The 23,260-nt window shown below is 41.6% G+C and overlaps 1 protein-coding gene across 2 annotated transcripts; it reads right to left on the bottom strand.

Moving 5' to 3' along the window:
• Window positions 1–3,047: 3,047 nt before the first annotated feature.
• mtpn (myotrophin) lies at window positions 3,048–16,202 on the bottom strand. Of its 2 annotated transcripts, XM_070928898.1 has the most exons (5): window positions 15,825–16,202; window positions 12,400–12,513; window positions 11,002–11,085; window positions 4,286–4,402; window positions 3,048–4,038 (listed from the first exon to the last, which is right to left on the bottom strand). In XM_070928898.1, the coding sequence occupies exons 1-4, from the start codon at window positions 15,900–15,902 to the stop codon at window positions 4,316–4,318; spliced, it is 363 nt and encodes a 120-aa protein (XP_070784999.1). In that variant the 5' UTR covers window positions 15,903–16,202; the 3' UTR covers window positions 3,048–4,038; window positions 4,286–4,315. The 2 variants fall into 2 exon arrangements, with proteins under 2 accessions (XP_070784999.1, XP_070784998.1); XM_070928897.1 differs by having other exon boundaries at window positions 3,048–4,402.
• Between the last annotated feature and the right edge of the window lie 7,058 nt (window positions 16,203–23,260).

Below are 23,260 nucleotides of genomic sequence, written 5' to 3'. Positions count from 1 at the left end.
TCGTACAATGAATAACTTTGAGGAGAGGTTTGCTGAGGAGGTGCAGAGGTTCTGTAGAGGTACCATCACCTAACGTAAGGAGTAGGCTACAAGGAGCAATAATACAAATTCACAACCTCATCTGTTCTGGGTGCACGGACTGCAGCCCCAACAAGTGATCTGGATATCCAATCTTATAGTGTCTACACTCAGCCGATTGCTGTCGTGTAAACCAACATAAAGCAGAAGGAATTATGTGATCATCCAGTTTGGTTTTGCGTCTGTTCAACACTGAATATTGAGGGAAACAAATGAGCTTAAAAACAAAATACAAACATGACCTAAATTCAAATGTTCGATCAAATTTGTCCAGCGATTTTCAATTTGTTGGACTCCTTGGATTTAATGGTCGATTTCACGGGTGGCTTACCTTCAGGTCACATGACCGCTGAACTACAACTCGGGAAATAACTTATAGATTTGTCGAAAATTAGTCATAAGCTCAACTAATGCACAAGACAAGGAGTCAATAATAGATTAGAGAGAGAGAGAGCGAGAGATACCCAAAAGGCAATCAGGAGTCCATATTAATTATGCTAATGATTTGGATTTGCTACTTCATTAACCACCATTTTGAGCTTGTTGATCACAAGGGTAGCTCCGCACAAAGTCTCTGTGGCAACTGCACAGAAGAAAAACAGATGAGATGGTGTGTGTTTGGGTACGTGCATACATCTGTGTGCATGCATGTATGTATGTGGGCACACATGTGCTAATTACTGCATATGGTAATTACTGTAGAAACACTCTGCAATCAATTAGGTTCTATTATTAAGTCTATGCCAGGGGACGATACTGTATGTATCTTAACTGAAGTTCTCTCAGATTCGGCAGATAAATTCCCGCAGTTTTCTTTGGGAAACAGCAGGTGGGAGCAGAGTTCAATAGAAGTTATGTGACACTCATCTTTTCTTGTCAGAAGACTGATGCTCAAATTCTTGTGATTTATGGCATATTGTTACACATTTTTGGTTATGTTTTTGGAGTAAAGAACTAAATAGATGCTTGGGAACAGTACATGACCACTGCGCGACATACAGAATGTAAAGATGAAAGTAAACTAATGATCCTAAGCAGCATTAGTGGGAAAGCAATTCAAAGACTAAATGAAATGAATGTATTGCCAGTGATTCCTTACACATTTATCATCAGCCTGAGTCACAGGCTTTCATCTGCATCATGACAAAGACAAAGGGAAAAATTGGGTCTTTTATATTCCAAGGATGTCACTGTCAACCAAGAGCTCCGTGTTTCCCCGGCCGTTCACTTTGAAAGTAATTTAAATGAGCAGAAATAAGATGGTAAGAGTTGGGGGGGGGGTCAGGGAGACGAGTGTGTCAAAACGTGGCCAAGTCATTTTATCTTGATGTTTGCCCACATTGCAATAATTGATTTGTCTTTGTTTCCAGGCGTGAATATACAAACATGGCAAGTGGCCTAGAGAGGCAACTGTCTGATTAACAAAGCACTGCAGCCTCACCGAGCACTTCACAGACCCTCCTCGCTGTGTCTCAGTCTGCAGCTTCCCTCTGGATGTGCTACTTTGACAGGACATGATGCAACTCTTCACCACATGCTACAACTCACTTACATGCTTCTATTGGTTTCTCCCACTTGCTTCTACCCCATGGACTCTTTGGCAGGTTCCATCATTACTAACTACGTCATGTGGACAAGCGGTGTTCAAACCAACATTCAAACTTTATTTTAATGAATTACAGGGAAATGTGTGTGATGGGACTCCATTTTGATGCAGTGCGGTAGCCATTGATGCTATATCGCGCTTACGTTGGATCAAAACTTTAAAGCCAAAAAAAAGCTAAAAATGTGGAGTAACTAAATCCTGATTTACATGAAATAAAATATATCCTCATGCCTCAATTTCCTACCAACCTGAGTCAGTTGTGCAGTAAAACCTCATGACCAAGTCTTAAGATCGAGAGTGTGTAAAAACTATTTAGCAAGCAAGCAGAGAAGTTGAAATGGATAGAAAAAAAGATGAAAACATCAAATCTTTGTGTCCCCACTACGCCAACAGTCCTGGGAAATTCCTTGATCTCAATTTCTGGCATTCAACCCTACATCCTATGATAGAAGCGATACGATAAAGGGGTACTTGAATGCATCTGATAGTCCGTTAGATGTGTCCATAGAGGTGGAGGAATTGGTATAATCGCGAAGTAGCTCCAAAAATCATGTTGTTTGCGTGAACTACAAGGCCACATCGGACTGAACTTACAATACTGTCGTTCTTCTCGGAATAAGTCCAACAATATGGACGTCCAACTCTTGGTTGTGAAAAGGATTCTGACCTGGCATGGCTCTGAACAACCTCTCGTTTTTGACAACGCAATCGATTACAATGGTTCCACTTCTGTTATCATGAGACATGAGTTTAACTTGTGATGCAGTGGTCACACAAAATTAACTGATTAAAGTGACTGTGACAACACTTGGTATGATTGCTATAATTTTCTGTGGATAGTGGTGCATTTTCTGTATTACAACTGACTGTCCCATTATAATATGGAGCTTATTTGAATCCAGACATTCAGACAAACCTAGTGGGAGTCAAAGTCAGTCTGTGATTCATAATGGAACAGCTCGAGGCGGTAGATTGGTATGACAACAAAGATTAGAGTCTGCAGTTTTTTAACGTTTGGGACAGAGTTGCTTAGTTCACAAATACTGATTAGATCGCCCAGGGCGAATACCAATGGAAACATTTGTCAAACTGCATGAGAAAATTACACCAGTTATTTATCTGATTCAATGGTGCTGGAAAACAGTGGAGTGGCAGTGTCTTCATACAATAAATGGAACATTAATTCAAGGTAGAAAGTAAATTAAGGCTTTTTTTCCTCAAGTCAGCTGTCAAATAACTGCTGAGTATTTCTCAATAGATGTATTATTTCAAAAACTAGGAGTTCTCATGCTCATCAATATTATCAGTGTTTTCACACCTAACCTAGTTAGTTTTCAAAGAAATTAAGTTCAGATGACAGAAATCTTTTTATAGATATTTTTATTTCTGTTTTTACAGACTTTTTGTCACAACAAAGTCAGCAAGAGCATCTTTTTTGTCCATTACATCGTAGTAATTCATTTGAAAGCAACCAAGAGAGGACCAGCGACCATTTCATAGCGTAAAAGCAGAGGCAATTTTGACATGCAGCAAAACAGGCAGGGCTTCTCACCAAATCCAAGGCAAGGGGAATACGAACAGCCCCCACCATCCAGTTTCAACTCTAACCCCCATTTACCCATCATTCAGAGCCCCCAGAGCCCATCAATTACAAAATACACAGAGAAGCTGCAACAAAAAGGGAATTTTCGCTCTGAAATCTCACCCCATGGATGACAAAATGAACACGTTTCTAAAATTCCTTATTCTATTATGTGCTGTTAACATGGCTTCAAAAGGGATTTAGTAACAGATTTTTAAAATTGCAACATTCAAGTCTTTCTAGTTAGCCAGCATGGTGATTGGTCAAATAATACAGAATATCTTTTTATGCATTTCCAACGTAAAATTTGTCAAAAACACCATTTGATATGTAAGTGATATGCCAAGTAGAAAAGGAAAAATCTGACCTCTGGACCTCTCTCAACCAACGTTTCCTAAATTTGAAGATTGGATTGGAGGGACTGTTTGGTCTATTAAAAAACAAATCAAAAAGGTAGAGGAAGAGGCCACACATAATGAAAGGTTAATATACGGCAACTTTACAACCTTTCTTTTCAATCTATCTAGTAAAGTACAGTGCAATTACTGTTCATGAGATTAAGCCCTGGCCATACAATACTTACACTGAATTTGTAAAAAATGTTAAACACACTATTGATCTATTAATATTTGATTTCTGTAGAGTTTAAAGAGAGAAAACCCCAAATGAGAGATGTGTATTTAAGTGCTAAGCTTTGCCTTTACATTACAGAGTCTAGTTTGAGCAGAGTTCTAGGATCCAGGTGCGAGAGCGTTCCCCCAGTGTTTGGTCCCTAAGGGAGACATAATTGACAAGTCCTTCTGTTAAATGGCTACAAACAAGAGGCCAAAAGAAGAGAAAATCCTATCCCAAAAACTTGGGGAAAAAAAACAAGGTAAATGAAAATCACCAGACAGACAAAATGACCCTCTGACAAACAGACAAAAGCAGTGTTAAGACAGAGGTTGATCAGGGTAAAAGGGGCGAGTCCATCTTCTGTCAGGGGACCACTGCATCCATCTGTCTGTCCGTTCACCCACCTGTCCAGCCACCTCCCACACTGTGGTGTCTCACTTGAGCAGAGCCTTCATGGCTTCGCTGTCGGCAGCTTCAAAGGCACTGAGCCCGTCCGGTCCTTTTCGGTCTTTGTCAGCTCCCTGTGGAGGAGAGGGGACATGAATATTAAATATGCTTAGTAGGTGCATCAAGTCTTCCTCACAGCGTGATGTCAACTCCCCTTCATTGAGTCAGGGGTTGAGGTGAGAAGCAGAGACCTGAATCTATAGCCTCTTTTTTTCCACATATAGCGTCCTTCGCCCGTTGGCAACCAAATAAAGCGAAGTACTAGACATGCAGAGGTGAAGAAAGACAACTCCAGAGTGTCCGTCTGTGTGGTGGCAACAATCCATTCAAACGTTCAGTGCCTTTAATGAACACCATTTCCCATAAATCAGAATCAGAAATACTTTATTGATCCCCGGTGGGAAATTAGACATAATCCTAGACAATCATCACTAAATGTTCCCAGCTTGACAGAAGAGTTGAGTCCTTGTTGAGGACTAACTACATTTAGACCCTGGTCAATGCACAGGTAATGATACCGAGTTCCTGAAATGGTTTCTGGGCCCATCCCGAAGTTCCTGGGATGGAAAACGATGTGAGAGCCAACAGTGCTACTGAGAGGACGGTGGTGGGTGCTGCAATGTAAGCCAGCGAACTGTTGGCTTGCTACCCCTTGCCTATAATGCTTCCTACAAATGTCTTGCCTAAGACCACAGACCCTTACTGACCAGCTACCTTGGTGTGTTACCAAAACACTAATGGTGAAACTTCTGTCACTTTAATTTTCCTCTAACTCAGTCACCAAGCCCTTGCCTGTCAGCCTGTCTTCATACAGACAGCACACACAAAACAAAGCCAAAGACACCGAGGCGCAAATCCATTTGAGCACTGAGGGATAACAGAATAAATGTGAAAGGGATGGGAGTGGACGCAATCATCTGGATTACTAAAAAACAAATGTAAAAAAAAAGAGAGAAAATGAGACAGGCAATGTGTTGAATACACATGTAGTGACAACAGATTTAATGGGCAACAGAAGAGTGGAGGGGCATGTAGTGGAGAGACGTCCCTTTGTTTGGCCTGCCAACTTTAGCCTCTTAGCAGAGGGCTTACAGAGCCAAGGCAGAGAGAGTCCATTGTTGCGTGGAGAAGCAAACCATCAAAAACAATGTGACCCAGTTCAAGTGCCCGGCAGTGTGAGGATGGTTGTCTGGGTGCAAATTCCATGCCACAGGAGCAACAGAGCGCATCCCGAGCAAGAGATTTACCAGGGCTGAGTGGGTAACCTGTCAGATCTGCATCTCTAATTGGTAAGGAGATGAAAGACAAAGTAAGAGAGGGTTTTGTCAATTCATAACATGCTTCACATTTCTTGGAAGTGTGCACCTGTCAACATTCCAGTTTTGTTCGAGCCCTAACATTTCAACTATGGCGACTGGTGTCAGAGTCCCTTAGTGGTAGTTTTTTTTCACAAACAAAAACAGTGGTTTCAACAAAAAAAGACAACATTTTACAGGATCATACGTGCATACCGGATACTTTTGAAGCAAAAGTTCGACATTTTGGGAAATACGTTTATTGGCTTACTTGCCAAGAGTTAGATGAGAAGATTGATACCACTCTCATCTCATGTTTGTATGCTAAATATGAAGCTACCGCCAGCCACTGACTAACTTAGCTTAGCATAAAGACTGGAAATGATGAAACAGCTAGACTGGCCTTTCCATAACAAAATCTGACTACCAGCATCTCTAAAGCTCTATAACACTTTGTAGAGCTTCCTTCAGTGTAATTCATCTTGTCAGATACTGGACAGATTCCTGGGGGAAAACCAGAATCTTTCTACTCTGTACTACTTTGTATTTTTGTCATATGAACCGTTTTATCCATCTGTAAAATAACATTGCTGACACAAAGTATAAAGCTCCAATGGCCCCTATAATTAAAGTATTTCACTTAAACTTTTCCAATAGCTGCTGACACATTCATAACCAGGTACCTGGTAACCAACCAATGTGCTCTTCGCTGTAATGAGTTCAGAGGGTGAAGGGGAGGACGGGAAGATAAGAGGAAGCTTTCTTTCCCCCTTCTCTTGTTGCTCCAGCTCTGGGGAAGTCATTAGTAGCTGGTTCAAGACCATACCTAGTAACCGCCTCTACAGGCCTCATTTAGATGGCAGGAACAGCATTACACCTTGACCCTGGCCCTTTCACCAGCAATACTGCACTTACCTGGGAACAAACAAGGTGTCTATCAGGCAAACACAATTATATGCCTTGTGTATACCACCATATTTGGAGGTGGAACAACCTCATAATGACCATTCCCTACTAGTCACAACACACCTATATTGCCCTAAACAATATTGTAGTGGGTCTGCCACAGATTGATGCTCCCTATGGGTATTTATGGTAGAGTTACAATAATAGCCCTGGCCCATACTCCTCCTTGTTCCACCATGCCACCCCCAATGGCAGTGGCACACTCCAGACACCACTTACATTAATGAGCTTTCCCCAACTTGAATAATGACCCCTCATGAACACCTCACTGTCCAAACATTATCCAGTCAAAGAGAAGCTAGAGGCCAAGTGAGACACAGCCTAATGAATAAGAATAGACTCCCAGGGTGTCTCCAGTCAAACTGAGATGCATCATCATCCTGGATTATGGAGCCATACAAAGCAGCACTGGGTCTGTAACGTAATGCCACTGACCTGCCAAAGTGTCCATTAAGTTTTCATTACGCCACTAGTGAATGGAACTGAAAGGTCTCCCATGCACAAGTCTTCAAATATTGGGCCAGAGCATCACTCAAAACTTATTTGAAATGCAATGCTTACACCAGACTATTGACCTGCTGGGCAGCAGTCAAACATTACCGATCTGTGAGAAGGCAAATGTTATAACACTCAGCAGGGAAAATATGGAAGATCAATATCTGTACTGGAACAAGCTGTGTCAGCTAGGCTCCGATTGAGACAAATACTTTTTGTTATAGGTTAAGGAGCCGAAAAACAAAGTCCAACAAGCAAACTAGGTGTTGGAATGTGGGGAGGGGAGTCATTTTAGGCTGAATGGAGTTCACATGACCATGTTTCAACCCTGACATCTGAATTAAGGGAAAGACTATAAAATGGTATGGATCCCAATTTTAGTTATTAACAGCTTCCACCATTTTGTTGAACAATGGAAAAACACCAAACACATTTTCCCAGAGCCTGAGGTGATTTCATCAAATGTCTCATTTTGTCCAACCAACAGAAAACTCAAACAAACTCAGTTTACAACAATGTGAAGACGAGGAAAAGCAGCAAACACTCATACTTTAGAAGCTGGAACCACAGAATTTGGAGGCGTTTTGCTAGAAAAATGACTTAAACGATTAAGAGACTGCTGATTGATTTTCTAACGATTGAAACTCAATCTATTAGAGATACACATGTAAAATCGACTAGTCTATTAGCCACTATGGTGTAGGTAGCGACACATTATCTTTCACAGTATTCAGGTTTTTAAAGCACGTTTTTCAAATATCTCAAAAATGTGTAAATAGCTTTTGTTTGCTTCTATACTGCCTCGGCCTGAAATCGAATTTAACTCATCATTTGTAACACTTTCACTGACTTCGCTTAAGCATACTCCCAAGAAGCAAAACAAACATTTATTCAATTTGTTATGCCACTAGTTTTTGTGTTTACAGGCTCAAAGTGTGTATCCCCAAGAATTTAGAATTGAATTAAGTCAATGAAGTTCACAAAGCCCATTGGAAGATGACGTCTACTAGCCTGTTTTACTTTTTTAAAATTCTTACTTGTGGACTGCTGTGAGAAAAATAATAATGGCCAATCCCTACTTTGTATCAAGGACACACACAATAATCAGAGGGACAAACAACAGGAACTGTCTTGACAAAATAATATAGGAACATTTCTTCCTAGTCAATAGTCATGTATGCAGTTCCTCATAGAAGAAAAGGATGTGTGTGTATATCTATGCGTATATACCTGTGTGCCATTTCATTGTTGACTTAAAATTAGCTGGCCAGCCTCTGCAGGCTGTAGTCAGCACTCTCAGCCATGTTCTTACGTCTGGGTCACCTATTGGGGTTAAAGTGGCCTTTCATAATTCATTGCCAACAACAGCACAGCACGCAGTCAGGGGGAAAGGGTCGGCTCCCATGATGCACCAGGGAACCAAGCCATTCTGTCTACCAACATGAGAGTGTCTGACAGTCAAATAGTCACAATTCAGTATTCTCAGTGGGCTCCTTTTATCCACTGCAATGTGGTGACTGTGGTGCTGCCAGACAGAGTGGATATGCGGCAGCAGTCAATGGTCTGGCTGCGGGACAATCTATTCATCTCATGTTAAGACACATGCCGAGTTTTCAGAGCTGCCAGGGGTAGACGTATTGAGATCTGGTCCCTGTGGTGAGTGATGACCTTTTGGCTGCATCTGGGTGTTAATCCTTGTTGGTGCTTAGTGGAGATGAGTACGGAGCCATGAGAGGAGCAAACCCGTGGGTTCGCTCATATCTTCGCCTTCCACCATAATCCCTGTTCAGATGAGCTGTGGCTGCCTGTATCATCTCATGATACCATAGACAAAGGCTTTTTTGGGGAAAAAAGGGTTTACCCAAGTGTCTTTCAATTCCAATGCAAAGGTAGTATTTGCGTAGCGGCCTATTTCAGATGTAGAAGAGCGCCTGGCTTTTAGGGGGATGTACTGCGGCTGTGAATACGTGACTGGTAGCAGGGGAAATAAAGGAAAATGACTATAGTCAATAATAAAGTCTTAATTTATTTTCACAAAGGGCAGTATGCTGGTTTTAACCCAAGTCCCAGCACTGTTATGTGACTGTTATATGACATGTGACAATGTGAAATAATAAAACTCCTACGGACACAGAACGCATCTTCTAGCAAACAGCTCGGATCTGAACTTGAATGGCAGCGTGTACTTTCTCCTGTTCAGCAGACCTACCTCCAAGAAAAGGCTGAACAGACAACCAAGAAATTATTCTGCCATCTTGTTTTCACAATAACATGATTAATGAGAGAAAAAACTACTGACAACCACACAATAGTTCTGCATTGACTGGGTACATGCTTGCCCAACGTTATGCTAGCAACTTTTATAGGAATGAACTAACTCAGTTGTAAACTGCTATTTTCTTCCTGTTGGCATTGGCTGCTTCTTTCTGTTTATCTTTGAGCCAACAGCACTGACGGCCAGCTGACAGCAGTAGCCAGCTGCCGGCCAGCTGCTGGCCGAATGCTTGCAAGACTCTGCTGGCTTGTTGATGCGAGGGCCGGGGCGTGTGGCTGTGTTGATGAAAATGGAAGATTAATACAGCTGATGCCAAGAGGAATAAGTAAGCGGTGGAGTACCACGCAAGTGTCTCTTTAACCAAACACCAGTGTTTCCTATACATAGATTACTGTTTCCTCTTTTCAAACGTCTGCTTCAAAGCGCAGTTAGAACTGAACTGATTGAAAAGTCGGCCTGAATAGTGCATATGTGATTGTATAGAGTGCAAAAAAAGACTTCCCTAATCGTTAGTGTGACGTAGCTTGTGAATGCCCCAAGATGATGCCACCATGAAACAACTCTGGAGAGGGGCTTTCATTTACCCTGCCTCATTTAGCCTGGCTGGGAACAGACAGCTGCTAACTCACCCTCAGCCCCACAAATATCTATCTCTCCTTCTCATATACGCATATCGGCTTGCGGCAGACTTCAACTGTGAAGCATTTGAGCCACCTATATGCCCATTGCTAAGCTAACGTTCTCTTGCACTCTTGCTTGTCTTCTACTTAAAAATGTATAAAAAGAATAAAGATATCGTATCAGGAAGTTGTCAGCTATACACACACGTTGAAGTGTTAAATGACAGAGCAGTACCAGAGACAAAGAACTGAAGGGGGTACTGAAAGACAAGAAGCTATTGTGGCCCCCATTTGTGTGACATTCATTGTCCACAGGGGCATCAATTCCACTGCAGTCTGCCTCATTTGGGCAGCGGTGAAACAGACTCCACCAGCCTAGATGAGCAGAAGATATGTCATTTATAAATATATGACTGACGTGCATGTACTTCTGAGCCAAACATTCAGGTAAGATGTGCAAGAAGAAAAGGCAACTTTCTAAAAGAAGGCTCCTCCACCGACAAATGAGGCTTTCTATTTGACTGTGATGGAGCAGCACAAATCTGTTTTCTTCTGCTGGATGAAGTTGGTTGGATCGGACATTCATTATAGTATGCTCGTTACTCAGCTGCATTTCCACAGCCTATGCCAGCTGTGACTGACTCAGTATTGTCCTCCTCACAGCTGTGGCTGTGTGTGTGCACATGCCCACATGCTTCTATCTGACTGAAGTGGTATTTAAAATATTTCCAGAGCTAAACAACTGAGAGAGGCTTAAGGATGGAAGGAGGGGCAGAAATATAGGTGGAGCAAAGGCCTGTTCACCTATGAATGAAACCGCTTAAAAACACAGACAAAACAAGTGAACAGCAGCAATACTGTGTAATGTTCTATGAACATTCCAGCACAGCCTCCACAGGACTGCGTTAAAGGCCCTTTTGTCCAATGAGTTACCTCAGCAGCGCTCATGGCTCACATGGAGCCTCTGACACATCACCATGCACTGACGGGTGGAGGACACCAGGGAACTTCAAAGTACCAACCTTTTCTAGCAGGACCTTGACACAGGAGAGGTGATTCTCGTAACAGGCGGAGAGCAGAGGAGTGAACCCGTGTTTGTCTGGAACCTGTAGGGGGAGCGGGTGGGAAAGGCATGAGTGGGAGAAAAAAACAAGAGAGAGAGACTGAATTTTTGGAGGAATGCCTGATACATCAGCAGATAACAGGCTCAGTTGCAATCCTACACAACAGCACGTCTCTTTTTTTTTTTTTTTTTTTTTTAAATCAAGAATAAATAAGAAAAAGAACAGTGATATAGAAGTTTTAATTCTCCCTTGTCACTCCAGAAATTATAAGACTGCACACTGCGCTTCAACACTATATTTATCCCCCATGTTCCAGCAGCTGAGCTGGTTTTCAAGAGAAATGGAGAATTGCACAATTATATTTGGGCCTGGGGGGCAAAGAAAAGACTGTGTTGGTACACCTTTAAATCCTTGTGAAGATAGACCAGTGGATGCTATGATGTTGATTTGCTGTGTCCAATGTTAGGCAAGGGGTGAGATGCACTTGGCTAATGTAGGTGCCTTGAGCATCAGGAAGCACCCTAGAGACTCTCTATAGAACACTACTGTTCTACAAACAACAGACAGACTTGTAAAATTGTTCTGCAAATTGTTTTTCCAAAGTTGGTTTTACATTTTTCACAAAGCTTTGCTTCCTGCCATGGCTAGAAGTGTCTGGAGGTCAAAGATTCATGCTGCTTTGCACATACAATTCTACTGGTTCCTGAACAGGCACGAGACCTTTAGAAAAAGCTGTACATTACGAAAGAGCTCCTTCCAAATTGCAGATGTCAATACTGTTGGATGGGTAGGTGCCCTTTTGGTGGATACGGATCAATTTACTGCAACAACACCTGAAGAGACTGTTGAGGCTCAGGGGGCCAATCAGGTGAAATGTGAAGTCTTGTAAGCCGAGACAATTGTTGAATGAGACAATGTACAACGGTTGAAACAGCATGATGAACTGGTTTTAACAGCCTGACTGCTTTACTTCAAACAAACTGATAATGCTAATGCCAAATCGAGCAGTTTAACAAAAGGCTTAAAGGATGAAGGGAAGTAGACATAGGCACTGTAGCCTCGCATAGTTGGACCTATCTCCACACTTTGTTTTAGCGCTGTGCCAGAGCTGGAAAAAGGTCTGCCTGAACCTATTATCATTCTTGTAAATTGGCTTGTTTGTGTTTCTTTAAATCAATCACAATTGTCTTGGGCAGGGCTAAACCCAGGATGCAGACATGATGCCCTTTCAAAACGGTAAAACGCAGATAGCAGAAGGGGAGAAGAATGACAACTTTTTGTGGTCACTGGAACCCAGACAGTAGGCAAATTTATGCAAAAAGAATGTGAGGGTAAGCTGGTTGTCAAGGCTCTTACATTGATATCTGCTCCCTTAGAAATGAGGAACGTCACCACATCCGTCTGACCAAAGTCTGCAGCGTAGTGCAGAGGCTTCCTGCCACCTTTCAGGGTCCTGTTTACGTCTTCAGCCTGGAAAAAGAGAAAGACAACACATTAACAGGGCTATAAATAAATAAACTCGGTGCTGTCACAAGCAATAACAATATGTAATAAAGGGAGATCTGAGGAGCTCTCATACTTGAAATGGAAACTCTAAGTGTTGGTACAAGCTCACAGTGAAATTCAGAGACAAACAATAACATGCACCATCCTCTCCCCCCGCACTTCCCTGCTGTGGTGCCGTTAGACCTCAGACCGTCAGCGCTGCGGCCAAGAGAAAAGACAGACACACTCAACACCCTTCCCTTACCACACTAACAACACACAGCATAGTATGTGCCAGGTGGCGTTAAGTGACAATACCTAATGGAAGACATACCAATCACTATTGTGGCTGTCAGTTCCAGTTTTCTCAAAACTGCATATGATTAACTAATTGTCTGAGCAAAGATGGAGGCAAGTGGGGCCATTTTCATTCATTCATTAGCTCAGAAAATGGGCCTCCATAACATAATATACACCCTGGAACATAGGAGGTATATCTTCTTACACAAGACCCTCATATGAAAACACCTGATCTGGAGATGACAGAGTTAGCAAGGTTATCTGGTAATTAGGAAACTCAGACCAAACATATTAAAGCTGATATGCAAAACAAAGGAGGGAATAGGAAAATGTCACAACTGGGAGATGCTGTGTATCTTTATTATTATATTGACCTGCAATTAGGTATCGCCTGTAATTCTGTTAATCATAATATAATGATACAGCTCAAATAAGGTCCTTTCCCAGTCTTAATTCCTATATAATAGTTTAATGATACAAATGCCATGTATCAATACGTCTTTTTCACAACAGACATTTGGACTTGATATCATCTACACCTGTGCTTTCCCTGCCATCACATTAATTATGGCTGCAATCCAGAAACATGTGCAAGTTCTTGAGTCCTGATATTGTGGATGCTGGCCCATAGGCATGGCTACTGGACGCCTCAATGGAACTGGGCCATCATTATATTTATTGATTATACCTATACTTTTCCTATTATAAACAAGTGTATACTGTGAGAAAGGCCCACTTTAATTATGCAAACCTTAAAAAAGCAGGTTTCCTACTTGCACAATACACTAGGTTTAAATATTTTACAAATTCTATGTTCAAAAAGTTATTTGTTGCATCTTATTCTGTTTCCTCTTCCCTGTGGTCGAATGAATGTGATAATCATTTGCACACAAACCTGTACAGGTCTCTGAACTAATTCAGCAACAATATCACAATCCACTTCCTGCCTCTGATTGCCACTCGCTCAGTCACCTTTATCACAAACTCCACTGAAGGTCAAGTACAACACAGTGAATTCTTCATTTTACACTCAATCCCACTGAATCCATTAGCAGTGATGGATATCGAACCTCGACCTCTTCTAATAGTGTTTAAATGTTACCCTCAATGGCTACAGCTCCAACGGCTGGTAAAATTGAAATAGTTTTATTTTCACTATAGAAAAGGGATAAAGCTCTGCAGTTATTTATACTCAGACCCAGTGTAGATAATGAAATGGCTATGACTTACAATAGGACCATCAGAAATGAGGATATACTCTTTGTGGATGTAAAATTCAGCCCTGTTAACGGAAGACTCCCGAATGCAACAGTCTAATTCTGCTCAAAATTCAGCAACTATAATCAGGACATTATTTGTATGGTGGTTTGTATGTCAGATAAGATTCAAACCTTCCAAGCGTCTATGCATCAAGCTACGTTTACATCTTTCTCAACAACATCTAGCTTTCATGTCACTTAAGTTTCAACCATGCTGTTACTGATATTTACAAGTTGTAAAAACATACATGTGTAATAGGTGAACTAAGACCCCAACAACAACATTTGAACTTACAGTGACACTCCTCAAAATCTACCTTTGACTTCATTGTCATGATGATATGAGTGGTTGGGACACACTGAGCACACATGTGGAGAGTGGATAAATTGATTATACTGCAAGAGTAGTTGTAAAACTTCATACCATCTGTGGAAATCAGTCAATATCAGAATGACTAAAGCCTACAGTGGGGGAAGTGTCTGATATTCAATAGGCAGATTTTGGGCATCAAACAGGAGTCTGATTACAAATTGACATAATCTTGGTTTGGATAGTCTTCATGTATCTTTAAACTTAAACTGGAGTGTACACTTTAAAAGATGAGTGCAAATAACATAGAAGTTTGATTAATTTAGAAAGACAAGGTGTTGCCTTAGTGACCTAAGATATAACATCTACAGTGCATGAGTATAACACAGTAAAGTAATTTGTGGAACACGACAGAGTAAGTGTATAAGCCAATATCAAGTCAATGTACAATATATTAATGTCAAAGACAAAAATGGGCTCCTCCAGCAGAGAACACAAGCATTTAATCTTTTCTAGAGAAGCAAGGGACACTTTAAGCTCTGCAGTGAAATCTGTGTGGCCTAACAGGCGAAGACGTTTCTCTCAGTCTCTTCCATAAAGATTATGCTGGCTTCTGTGGAGGGTGCCGCCGGCTTTGCTGTAGCCGGGCCTCCATCTCCTTGGCTACAGCTGAGACCCCCCGCCCACCAACGTTAGCTAGACACTACCGTAGCCCGGGCCCGTGTGGTGGTTAGCTCGCTAACAATTAGCTAAACTTATCTCTCAACACAAGAACAGGACGTTATTGTGCCGACAACAATAAACACTGTCCAATAACGCATGTGTCCTTGCTGCTGCTGGCGTTACAATGGACACAACGGTTGCTGTCAGGTAGCAGGCTATCGACAATGTGTACCAGCTGATGCAGTTGTTGGTTAGCTTACCAACAGGTTGCTTTCTGATGAAAGTGGCAACGATAGCGTTTACTGACCGAACTAAACACATGCCATCGTTCAAACCAAACTGTTTAAAGTACAACGTTTATGGCTACCGTTATTATGGCTGGGGCGGGGATGGTTAGCAAAACACTGACCCATTGCCCATTCCCCAGGTAAGAGTAGCACTGTATGTCGCTAACTATGCTAACTTGACGTTCAGAAGTCCATACTAAATCGTGTTACGACAGCCTTGAAATGTTTCGAAATTAATTCAAGCTAGATTAAAGCTCCATAAAATACGGATATCGTTACGAATCCAGCAAGCCCTGATAGCTTACCCGTGGTAGATTGCCTAATTTAACATTACCCAACTCCAGCTACCGTTAGCTAGCTAGCTAGCTAGCAATTCTACTAGCTAACTGGAGTTAGTTACCTTAGCTAAGCAGCCACTAGCGAGCAAATTGTTGCAGCCAACTCACTGACAATCTAGTCAAATCAAAGCTGTCTTACCGTTACCAGTTTGGCTTGGACCTCATCCATGTCCCCGGTCTTCAATGCCCACATTAATTCTTTGTCTTTATCTTCCATCTTCCTGTATTTGCTTCGGTGTTGCTCCTTCGCTGTTATGCAGCAGGGCAGTTGTCAAGTTAAATGCTAGTGCGTTAAAAGTTAGCTAACGCTAGCTAGAGCTGGAAAACTCTTGCGGCGAGTGCGGTCGCAGAACTCGACTGGACACAATGTCGTTTTAACACAACAACGAGACAGCAATTTTAGTGGGATTTGGCGTGTAACTGGGACCCGCCGATGAATGGCAGGCAGAAATAACGGTAGGCTCAAAAGAAGTTCAGAGAGGGATCCGCCTTTCTGCTTTCTCGGCCTTTCTGTGAGCCAGAAGTGTTTCCCTTGTCGTTACCCGGAAGTTAACATTCAAGGGGAACGCTTCATGTTGCATGTAGGTGGCCAGTGTTGACAGGAATGACACTCACGTTTTCACAGGTTCTTCTTGCAAACCACATGCCACAAGATCTAATGTATTTCTTGAGTACACTCAGTGATATTCACATTTTATTATTATTTCCACCTTTAAAACATATGCTGTTAATGATTGTTGACTAATTGCTGGCAGCTTCAGCTTTTATATCAATGATGTATAAAAGAAGATGTATGACTAGACTAGTATGACTAGAAGATAAAAGAGATGGATTATTGTGTAAATACATCGTACATTATTTAAATGTCTCTCTTTGCCAGGTATTATTATACTAATGAAGTGTAAAAGCAGAAATTCCTACCCTTGTATGGGTCGCATCTTTTTTGTTCTTCATGGCCAAATCATCATCACATCAGTCCTCCGGCTCTGCTTTCCATTGCACACCCAGAGAGACAGTGCAAATGTTTTATTTCTATTCTCTCTGTTCAGTGTTCAGGAGCATTAAAATAAATACCTTAAAGTCATAAAATAAAATTAAGATGCCATATTGCTAACAGTTTATTTGTCTTCACAACTTTTTTTTTTTTGCGATGAGGAGATTCTTAATGTTAGAGTCCATTATAGTAACAAAAGGAAAATCCAAATCATGCATTTCATCATAGTAAGACTTTGACTTCTTTTTCATATTATTATTCTTTAAAGTCTCCATTGGCAATAATCGTCTCAATAAAATAAAAAGAGACAAGAAAAGAGAATTTCAATAAATGAATAAAAATAATAAAATTACAGCCAATAATATCCAGGTTCTGGCCGATCTCTACGGTCAACCTTGCAACCTAATATAAACATAATGCGCATAACAATCCTTATTATCATCATTCAGAAGAAAGATATGGTTGATACAGAAGACAATTTGGGATTTAATAGAATTTAAATCCATTAAACTGAGGAAATGAGAATAACAAGACACTGAAGGCCTTCATCTCCTGAAGCTAAACCTGCACTCTGACCTCCTCCTCAACGAGGTACCTATGGACATGTATATGTATGAGAGACAGTGGGAGCTGACCTCACAGAGCCAGTGGTTCTTATGAATGATGTTTTAGCTGACTGCGGCTTGTGCATCATTGTGCATGTTCAAGGCGCCCTGGGAGCCGAAGCATTCAATGCAGCACCTGTTGGACGCAATCTGCACCTTCAGGGCCATCTCCACTGTCATCCACCACTTTAAGAACTGCTCAATCAGAGCCTGATAAATAGAGGATCAGCTGCAGAAAGACAACAGGGGAAGAGGGGGAGGAAAACCGTTACCTTGATCTGTAAAGGATCAAGGGCAGAGCAACAAATTCAAAGCCATACAACTGCCTTTTTCCCAAGGCCTCGGCACTAGAGCCTCCCTGCATTGCCTTCCCCCTAACCTCATTCTCCCAACGCAGCCAACTGTATACATCCTTCTCCAGTGTCTCCTTGTGAAATATAGATGAATACAAAAGTGTTGTTGCATCATTACATGAAATCAGCAGCCCCTTGGAAAAAACAATCTGTCCGGAGGATGAAGAGGACAATAAAAGACACCATTTCGAGAAAATTCAATATGGCAGTATGATCTGAATAAAAATGCAGATAATGAGATTCAACCGCCCTTCCATCCTCCTCCTGGCATAGCTCCCCTTTACACAACCCTCCCCCAGACACCTCTCACCTTTCTATCTATCTCTCACACACTAACACACACATATAACAGACTGAGCAGCTGAAACACAGGTATTAAAACTGTAATAAACCCAAGATTTTACACCCGAATGGTAGGACACAGATGATTACTGCCCAGGTTTCTCCTGCATGTTATGCTAATGTGACGTATATGACTGAAATGTCTCCCAGAATGGGTAATCGCAAGTTCATATGTGGCTTAAATCAATTGCGGTCCAACTAGTAAAGCCTGTAATAAAGATGTCTGCATACTAATGTTCCCCGGGCATCGTAGGAGTTACTGCTTAAGTATTTCATTACATATTCTCAAAAAAGTTAAAACCATACTTCTATATGATGTATATTTTATTTATAGTGTCGTTTTAAAATATACTTTTACAGCACATATTATAGCTGATGCTGTGGCAAAGGTAAGCCCCTGTTCTGTGAGTGAACAGCACAATGGGATCTTTTTTTAATGTATGGACGCCAGAGAGGTTTTCTGCCTGACTGAAATGTTAAAGTAATTCTATCCCATAGGCATGACAGCATGGCAGCTCCATTTTTCAGTCTATTAGCAGCACTCAGGCAGCAGAACTACACTTTGCAATCGTGTCCATTTAAAAAGTCCAGAAGGGGCTCAACTAAAACACAGTCTCTTCTCCACAGCTATTCAAACATTTCTGAGGACAATTACCAGTGCAGATGTACTTCCCCATAACTACTAGAACATTCTGCACTATGAAAATAAGATAATTGACATAATTAACAGATATAACCTCGGCAGTAAGCCAATTAGAAATTTTTCCGTGGATCAAATACAACCTTTTTATGGAGGACTGAAACTGTCTGTTCTCCTCAATGACAGATTATAATTGATGCTTTAAAGCTGAAATGGTATTTTGGGGTTACTAAAGCTGCATGAATGAGAAAGACACATTATCGAATGGTATCCACAAGAGAATATGCAAGACCTTTTGCAAGCACAATTCTGAAGTACTGATACTTTATAATTTCACCTCACTTTATTTCTGAGGGCAATACTGTATTTTTTGGTCTGCTACATTAAAAAGACACACAAGGTTGTACAGAACAGTGAGACTTGACCAAAACAATAAAGTTGCCATTACACTTAATATAAATAAAAATAATATCAAAACCTTTATTTCAGTAAAAATTTCAACCACTGGTATCTATGGATACCCCCCCCCCCCCCCCACACACACACACACAATATTTCCATCCTCATCAAGTTGATTAGAGTACTGACGGGTAATCCATACTTATTAAATAGGTTTAATCCATCTATCTCAGTTGTACATGGCCTTGTCTTTGTCACGGCTAAATGTAACGTGATTAGCGAGGCCTGCTGTGACTGTCGCAGACACCCAAGGTATCCTGACTCCACAGCTTCAGCACAATCCTGGGGACGTACCGAGAGTCGCCTAAATGTCAGGTCTGTTTGCTGAGACAGCAATTACTAAGCCACCTGCTTCAACGAGATTGTCAGGACTTAGGAACGTACACAGTCGACACCGCTCATGAAAATTCATTTTGGAACTGTCCAAAAACTATTTTCTATACTAGAAAAGCATGCATACTGAGTGGAAGAGAAAATTAGTTTGATGGTACTTATCTTCTGCAGATTCTTCTCTCAGTCTGCTCTTTGTTCTCTGGCTGTGTGTGTTCAGCAGCACCGAAGGCAGCTGAGTGGTGAAGAACGCCACCTGTGGAGTCACACGAGAGAGTGGGACTGAACACCAGCAGAGTCAAGAGGAGTCTGCCACACACGAGGTGAAAGCAAACCGATAAAATTATTGAATGGGAAAGCAGTTAAATGAAAACAATGTAAATGTTTAAAAGCAATTTCAGCCAAAGTAGCTTGAAACCAAATCAAATCTGAACAAAACTTACACAAATCTCTCAAAAAGTACAAATGTTCCACTGTTTTCACCAGCTGGTCACTAACTTTATCTGTTGTTTGCTGCTGGGAAGGTAGCGTGCAGTGGGTTGAAAATAGCCTACCATTGGTGACAGTTAAACCAAACAGTTAAGTTGCAGGTCACACAACCAAACAGTGACCTGACAGATACTAAAACGCTCCTGAGGGGAACTGAGTCTGGTGCTAATCCATCACTATGAGTAACACCTTTCACATTACACGTAGTGATTTGATCCAAGAATATTGATTATTGCAGCTTTAAAAGTATACTAAAATATTGTATTATTAGTAATAGTACCAAAACATACAGGAAAAGCATAATTTAAATCTATTTTATTATTGCTTAAGTACAATTTTTGATACACTACAGCTTAAATGGTTTCAACTTCAGCATCCTTTTTATTTTTACTTCGAGGGAACTTGTTGCTAAGATCCGTGTTGCGTCACAGGTGTGATGCAAAAGCACCATCACCAAGTTCGGGATCAAAGCAATTTCCATAACTCCCAGTAACACGCTAGCCATGATTGATTTAGACCTCCAACCTCCCAATCACAGCTGGCCTGTTGTACTCTGATATTGCACACGGAGCAAATTTGGTTTCTAAATGGTTTTGGAATGTATTATGATAGAGAATGTGAGCATCATCTGGTTTTTCAACCTCACTATTTGGAAACTTGTGATAAAGGGAGTGCAACCACAACTCCTTTTGATGAATTTATAGAGCGGGAATAAAAAATGCAGTTTGGAAAAGTAATAAAAAACGCTAACTGCAGGAGAGCGTGTTGTGTTTTGAGGGAAGAGGAAACATTAGTAGTAAATAATTTTCCATCCAATAGACCCACTAGCTATGGAGCGTAATCTCAAGAGAAATTAAATCTCTGTCGATGCCTGCAATGCAGAGATAAAGGAATATTACTTCATGAGGCAATGGACAGTCATGCTAGATAGATGATAACAACTACTGTAGGTTATGTTGTTGAAGACCTGTGGAAACACATTAAAAGCAACACTCTCACACACTGCTGGTACTGATTTTCTGAAAACGACTTCCTTAGAAAACAAACACACAAGATGTGATTGAATGATCTTTAAGAGGACCTGAGCCTTTTAAAGACCTAAAGCCCCCTGGGTCTTATTTTCAACAAACGGCCGCCACTAATAGCCAATCCTCTATATATCCTATCTTTGTTAAAGAGAGCAGTCTATATGGCCTCTGTGGGCAGATGTGTGCTGCCTCCCTCTAGAGGTCAGGACATAGACACTGCCTTCCATAATGGGAGCGTGGGCAAGAGGAAATAAGCAAGGCACAGGACAGGGCCTGTCTTCAAGCAGAGGCACACTGACGTGAACCACATTCATGCCTCCCTAACAGTCACTGTGAGCGTGGGCTTTGAGGCACCGAGGTGCGAAGACACTGCAGTCCAGGAAATGTTCTCTGTCACTCCAAGAAAAATGGATGGATGTCTAAAAATCCACTTGTGTTTTCATGGACTTTGCATGGACTTGTAATTCTCAGATGCTAACGACCCCTAATAAATCGAGCAGAAACCCCCGTGACTGTCCATTGTTCACCCATATCACCTTCCATCATCTGGCCCTCACTTCCATCAGGCAGTGCTCTATCCCATCATCCATCACTCAGAGGGGTTGTCTGATGCCGGCTGCCCCTGACTAGCCCTGACTAGGGGCCTGTGCTTTCTGTAGTAGATGTGAGTCCTGATAGGATGTGACAACTTTATTAGGCACAAATCAGGCGACTGCGGTTTCATTCTCTGCTGGACGTCTGAGCGATGTGCGCCCCAAGCTGCGGTTTTTCGCCACGGGTGGGATTCTCTCTCTCTCTTTCCCTTTTGATCTATCTCTTTTTATTCAAAGCCTCTGGGCCTTTCTCAGACATAATCAAGCCCCCACCCCTCCCTCCTCCCCCTCTACCATCTACTACAGGAGCCTTTAGGGGACACATCGTAGCTCGGATTGTTGGTCCTGTCACTGGTGAATAGCGTCGAGCCCATCACAAAAACGAACACAAATGTCCCTTCTGACCATCGTTAGCTTCAAGTCACATGCAGTCGCATGACATAGCCCATCAACCCGTCCACACCATACTGCACATATAAAGCCAGCTGTGGAGGTTCATCGTAAAATACTTTTTACTTCTAATAAATCCTTTTGACTGTCATGGATCAGGAGGAATACATTTGAAGGCACTGAAAACATGATTGGCTTTAGCGGTAATAAATGAGTACAAGGATAAATAATGATTTTCCATATCTCTCAGTATATTCCATTCATGTCAGGTGAGATTTATTTCAACGCGACAGCGAAAGGAGAAATCCCCTCGTCAGTATGTTACGGGCAGAGGGAATCCTGAGGAGATTAACACAGGCATGTTCCCAAAGCTCCTCACTCCAGAGCAAAATGGAAATCATCCAATTTCTCTGAGAAAAGTTTAGGCAAATTGAACGGCATTACGGACAGAGAGCGAAGACAAAAAGGATTTGAGTGCATAAACATTTTCTCTGCACTTCAGCAGCATTCACTCTGGCTTTGGTAACAGCTCATCCCCCAGGGGGAGATCAGAGAAGAAAGACGCCAGGACAGAAAGCATGGACAATTTCCATAAGTCCCTTCTTCTCTTCGCACATGTATTCAAGTGAAAGTGTATTGTCTGAAAACAGGCAAAAGTGATAAGTCCTTTTTACAGTTACAGTGCTGGAATGGTCTATTTTTAGGTCTTGAAAGATAAACGTTAGCTTGTTGACAGCTCAAGTAAAAAAAAAACAATACAGGAGGGAGCAAGTTCATCGCCAAAAAAATTCAATAAAGTCTCCAGAGAGACAGATTTACCGCAGACCTCCTGGATTTGTAGAGCTGCTTTGGAGGACAATGCACATTTCCTCCCCACTGTTCAATTAAAGACCAGGCCTCCGTCACAGCAGGTGAACTTTGTTTCCCATAGAAACGCAAGTAAAGACGTGGTTTGATTTAAGAAATCAATGCATTGTGATCGAGAATATGACCAAATATGACATGTCTCAGAAGGAACATCAGGTTGGTGTTTTAGTAAGTAGTGGCATATTTAGAGGCAAAGGGAAGTTCTGCGAATTTCAAGACTTTTCCTCTTTCGCTGTTTCACAAAAACACCCCCATTTGTATGAGCAAACAGTCGCTACGTCTCCTTCAGCCAGAAATGAGAGAAAATTGTTTTCCCCATCTCCATGTCTGTGATGTGTTACTGTTCTTTTAGGAATGACTTGGAAATGATGAAAACGCTGAGCACCCAGTTGGATTTTTAAAGGATGCAGTAACGTTTTCTGTTTCATTCGTCTGCTTGTTTTCAAAGAGGCAGCTCCATCTGGACAATATCAGACATCACAGTA

Source organism: Enoplosus armatus, chromosome 22, assembly GCF_043641665.1.
Source record: "Enoplosus armatus isolate fEnoArm2 chromosome 22, fEnoArm2.hap1, whole genome shotgun sequence".
NCBI lineage: Eukaryota > Metazoa > Chordata > Actinopteri > Centrarchiformes > Enoplosidae > Enoplosus > Enoplosus armatus.
The sequence above is the reverse complement of the archived record's forward strand: the minus strand, read 5'-3'. Positions and strand labels throughout refer to the sequence as shown.

Excerpts from the sequence above, each read along its gene's own strand:
- mtpn (XM_070928897.1), bottom strand. The coding sequence starts at position 15,902 with ATGGAAGATAAAGACAAAGAATTAATGTGGGCATTGAAGACCGGGGAC. Across the intron at positions 12,514-15,824 it reads TCCAAGCCAAACTGGTAACG|GCTGAAGACGTAAACAGGAC; the intron begins GTAAGACAGCTT and ends CTCTTTTTCCAG. Across the intron at positions 11,086-12,399 it reads CTAAGGGAGCAGATATCAAT|GTTCCAGACAAACACGGGTT; the intron begins GTAAGAGCCTTG and ends CTCCCCCTACAG.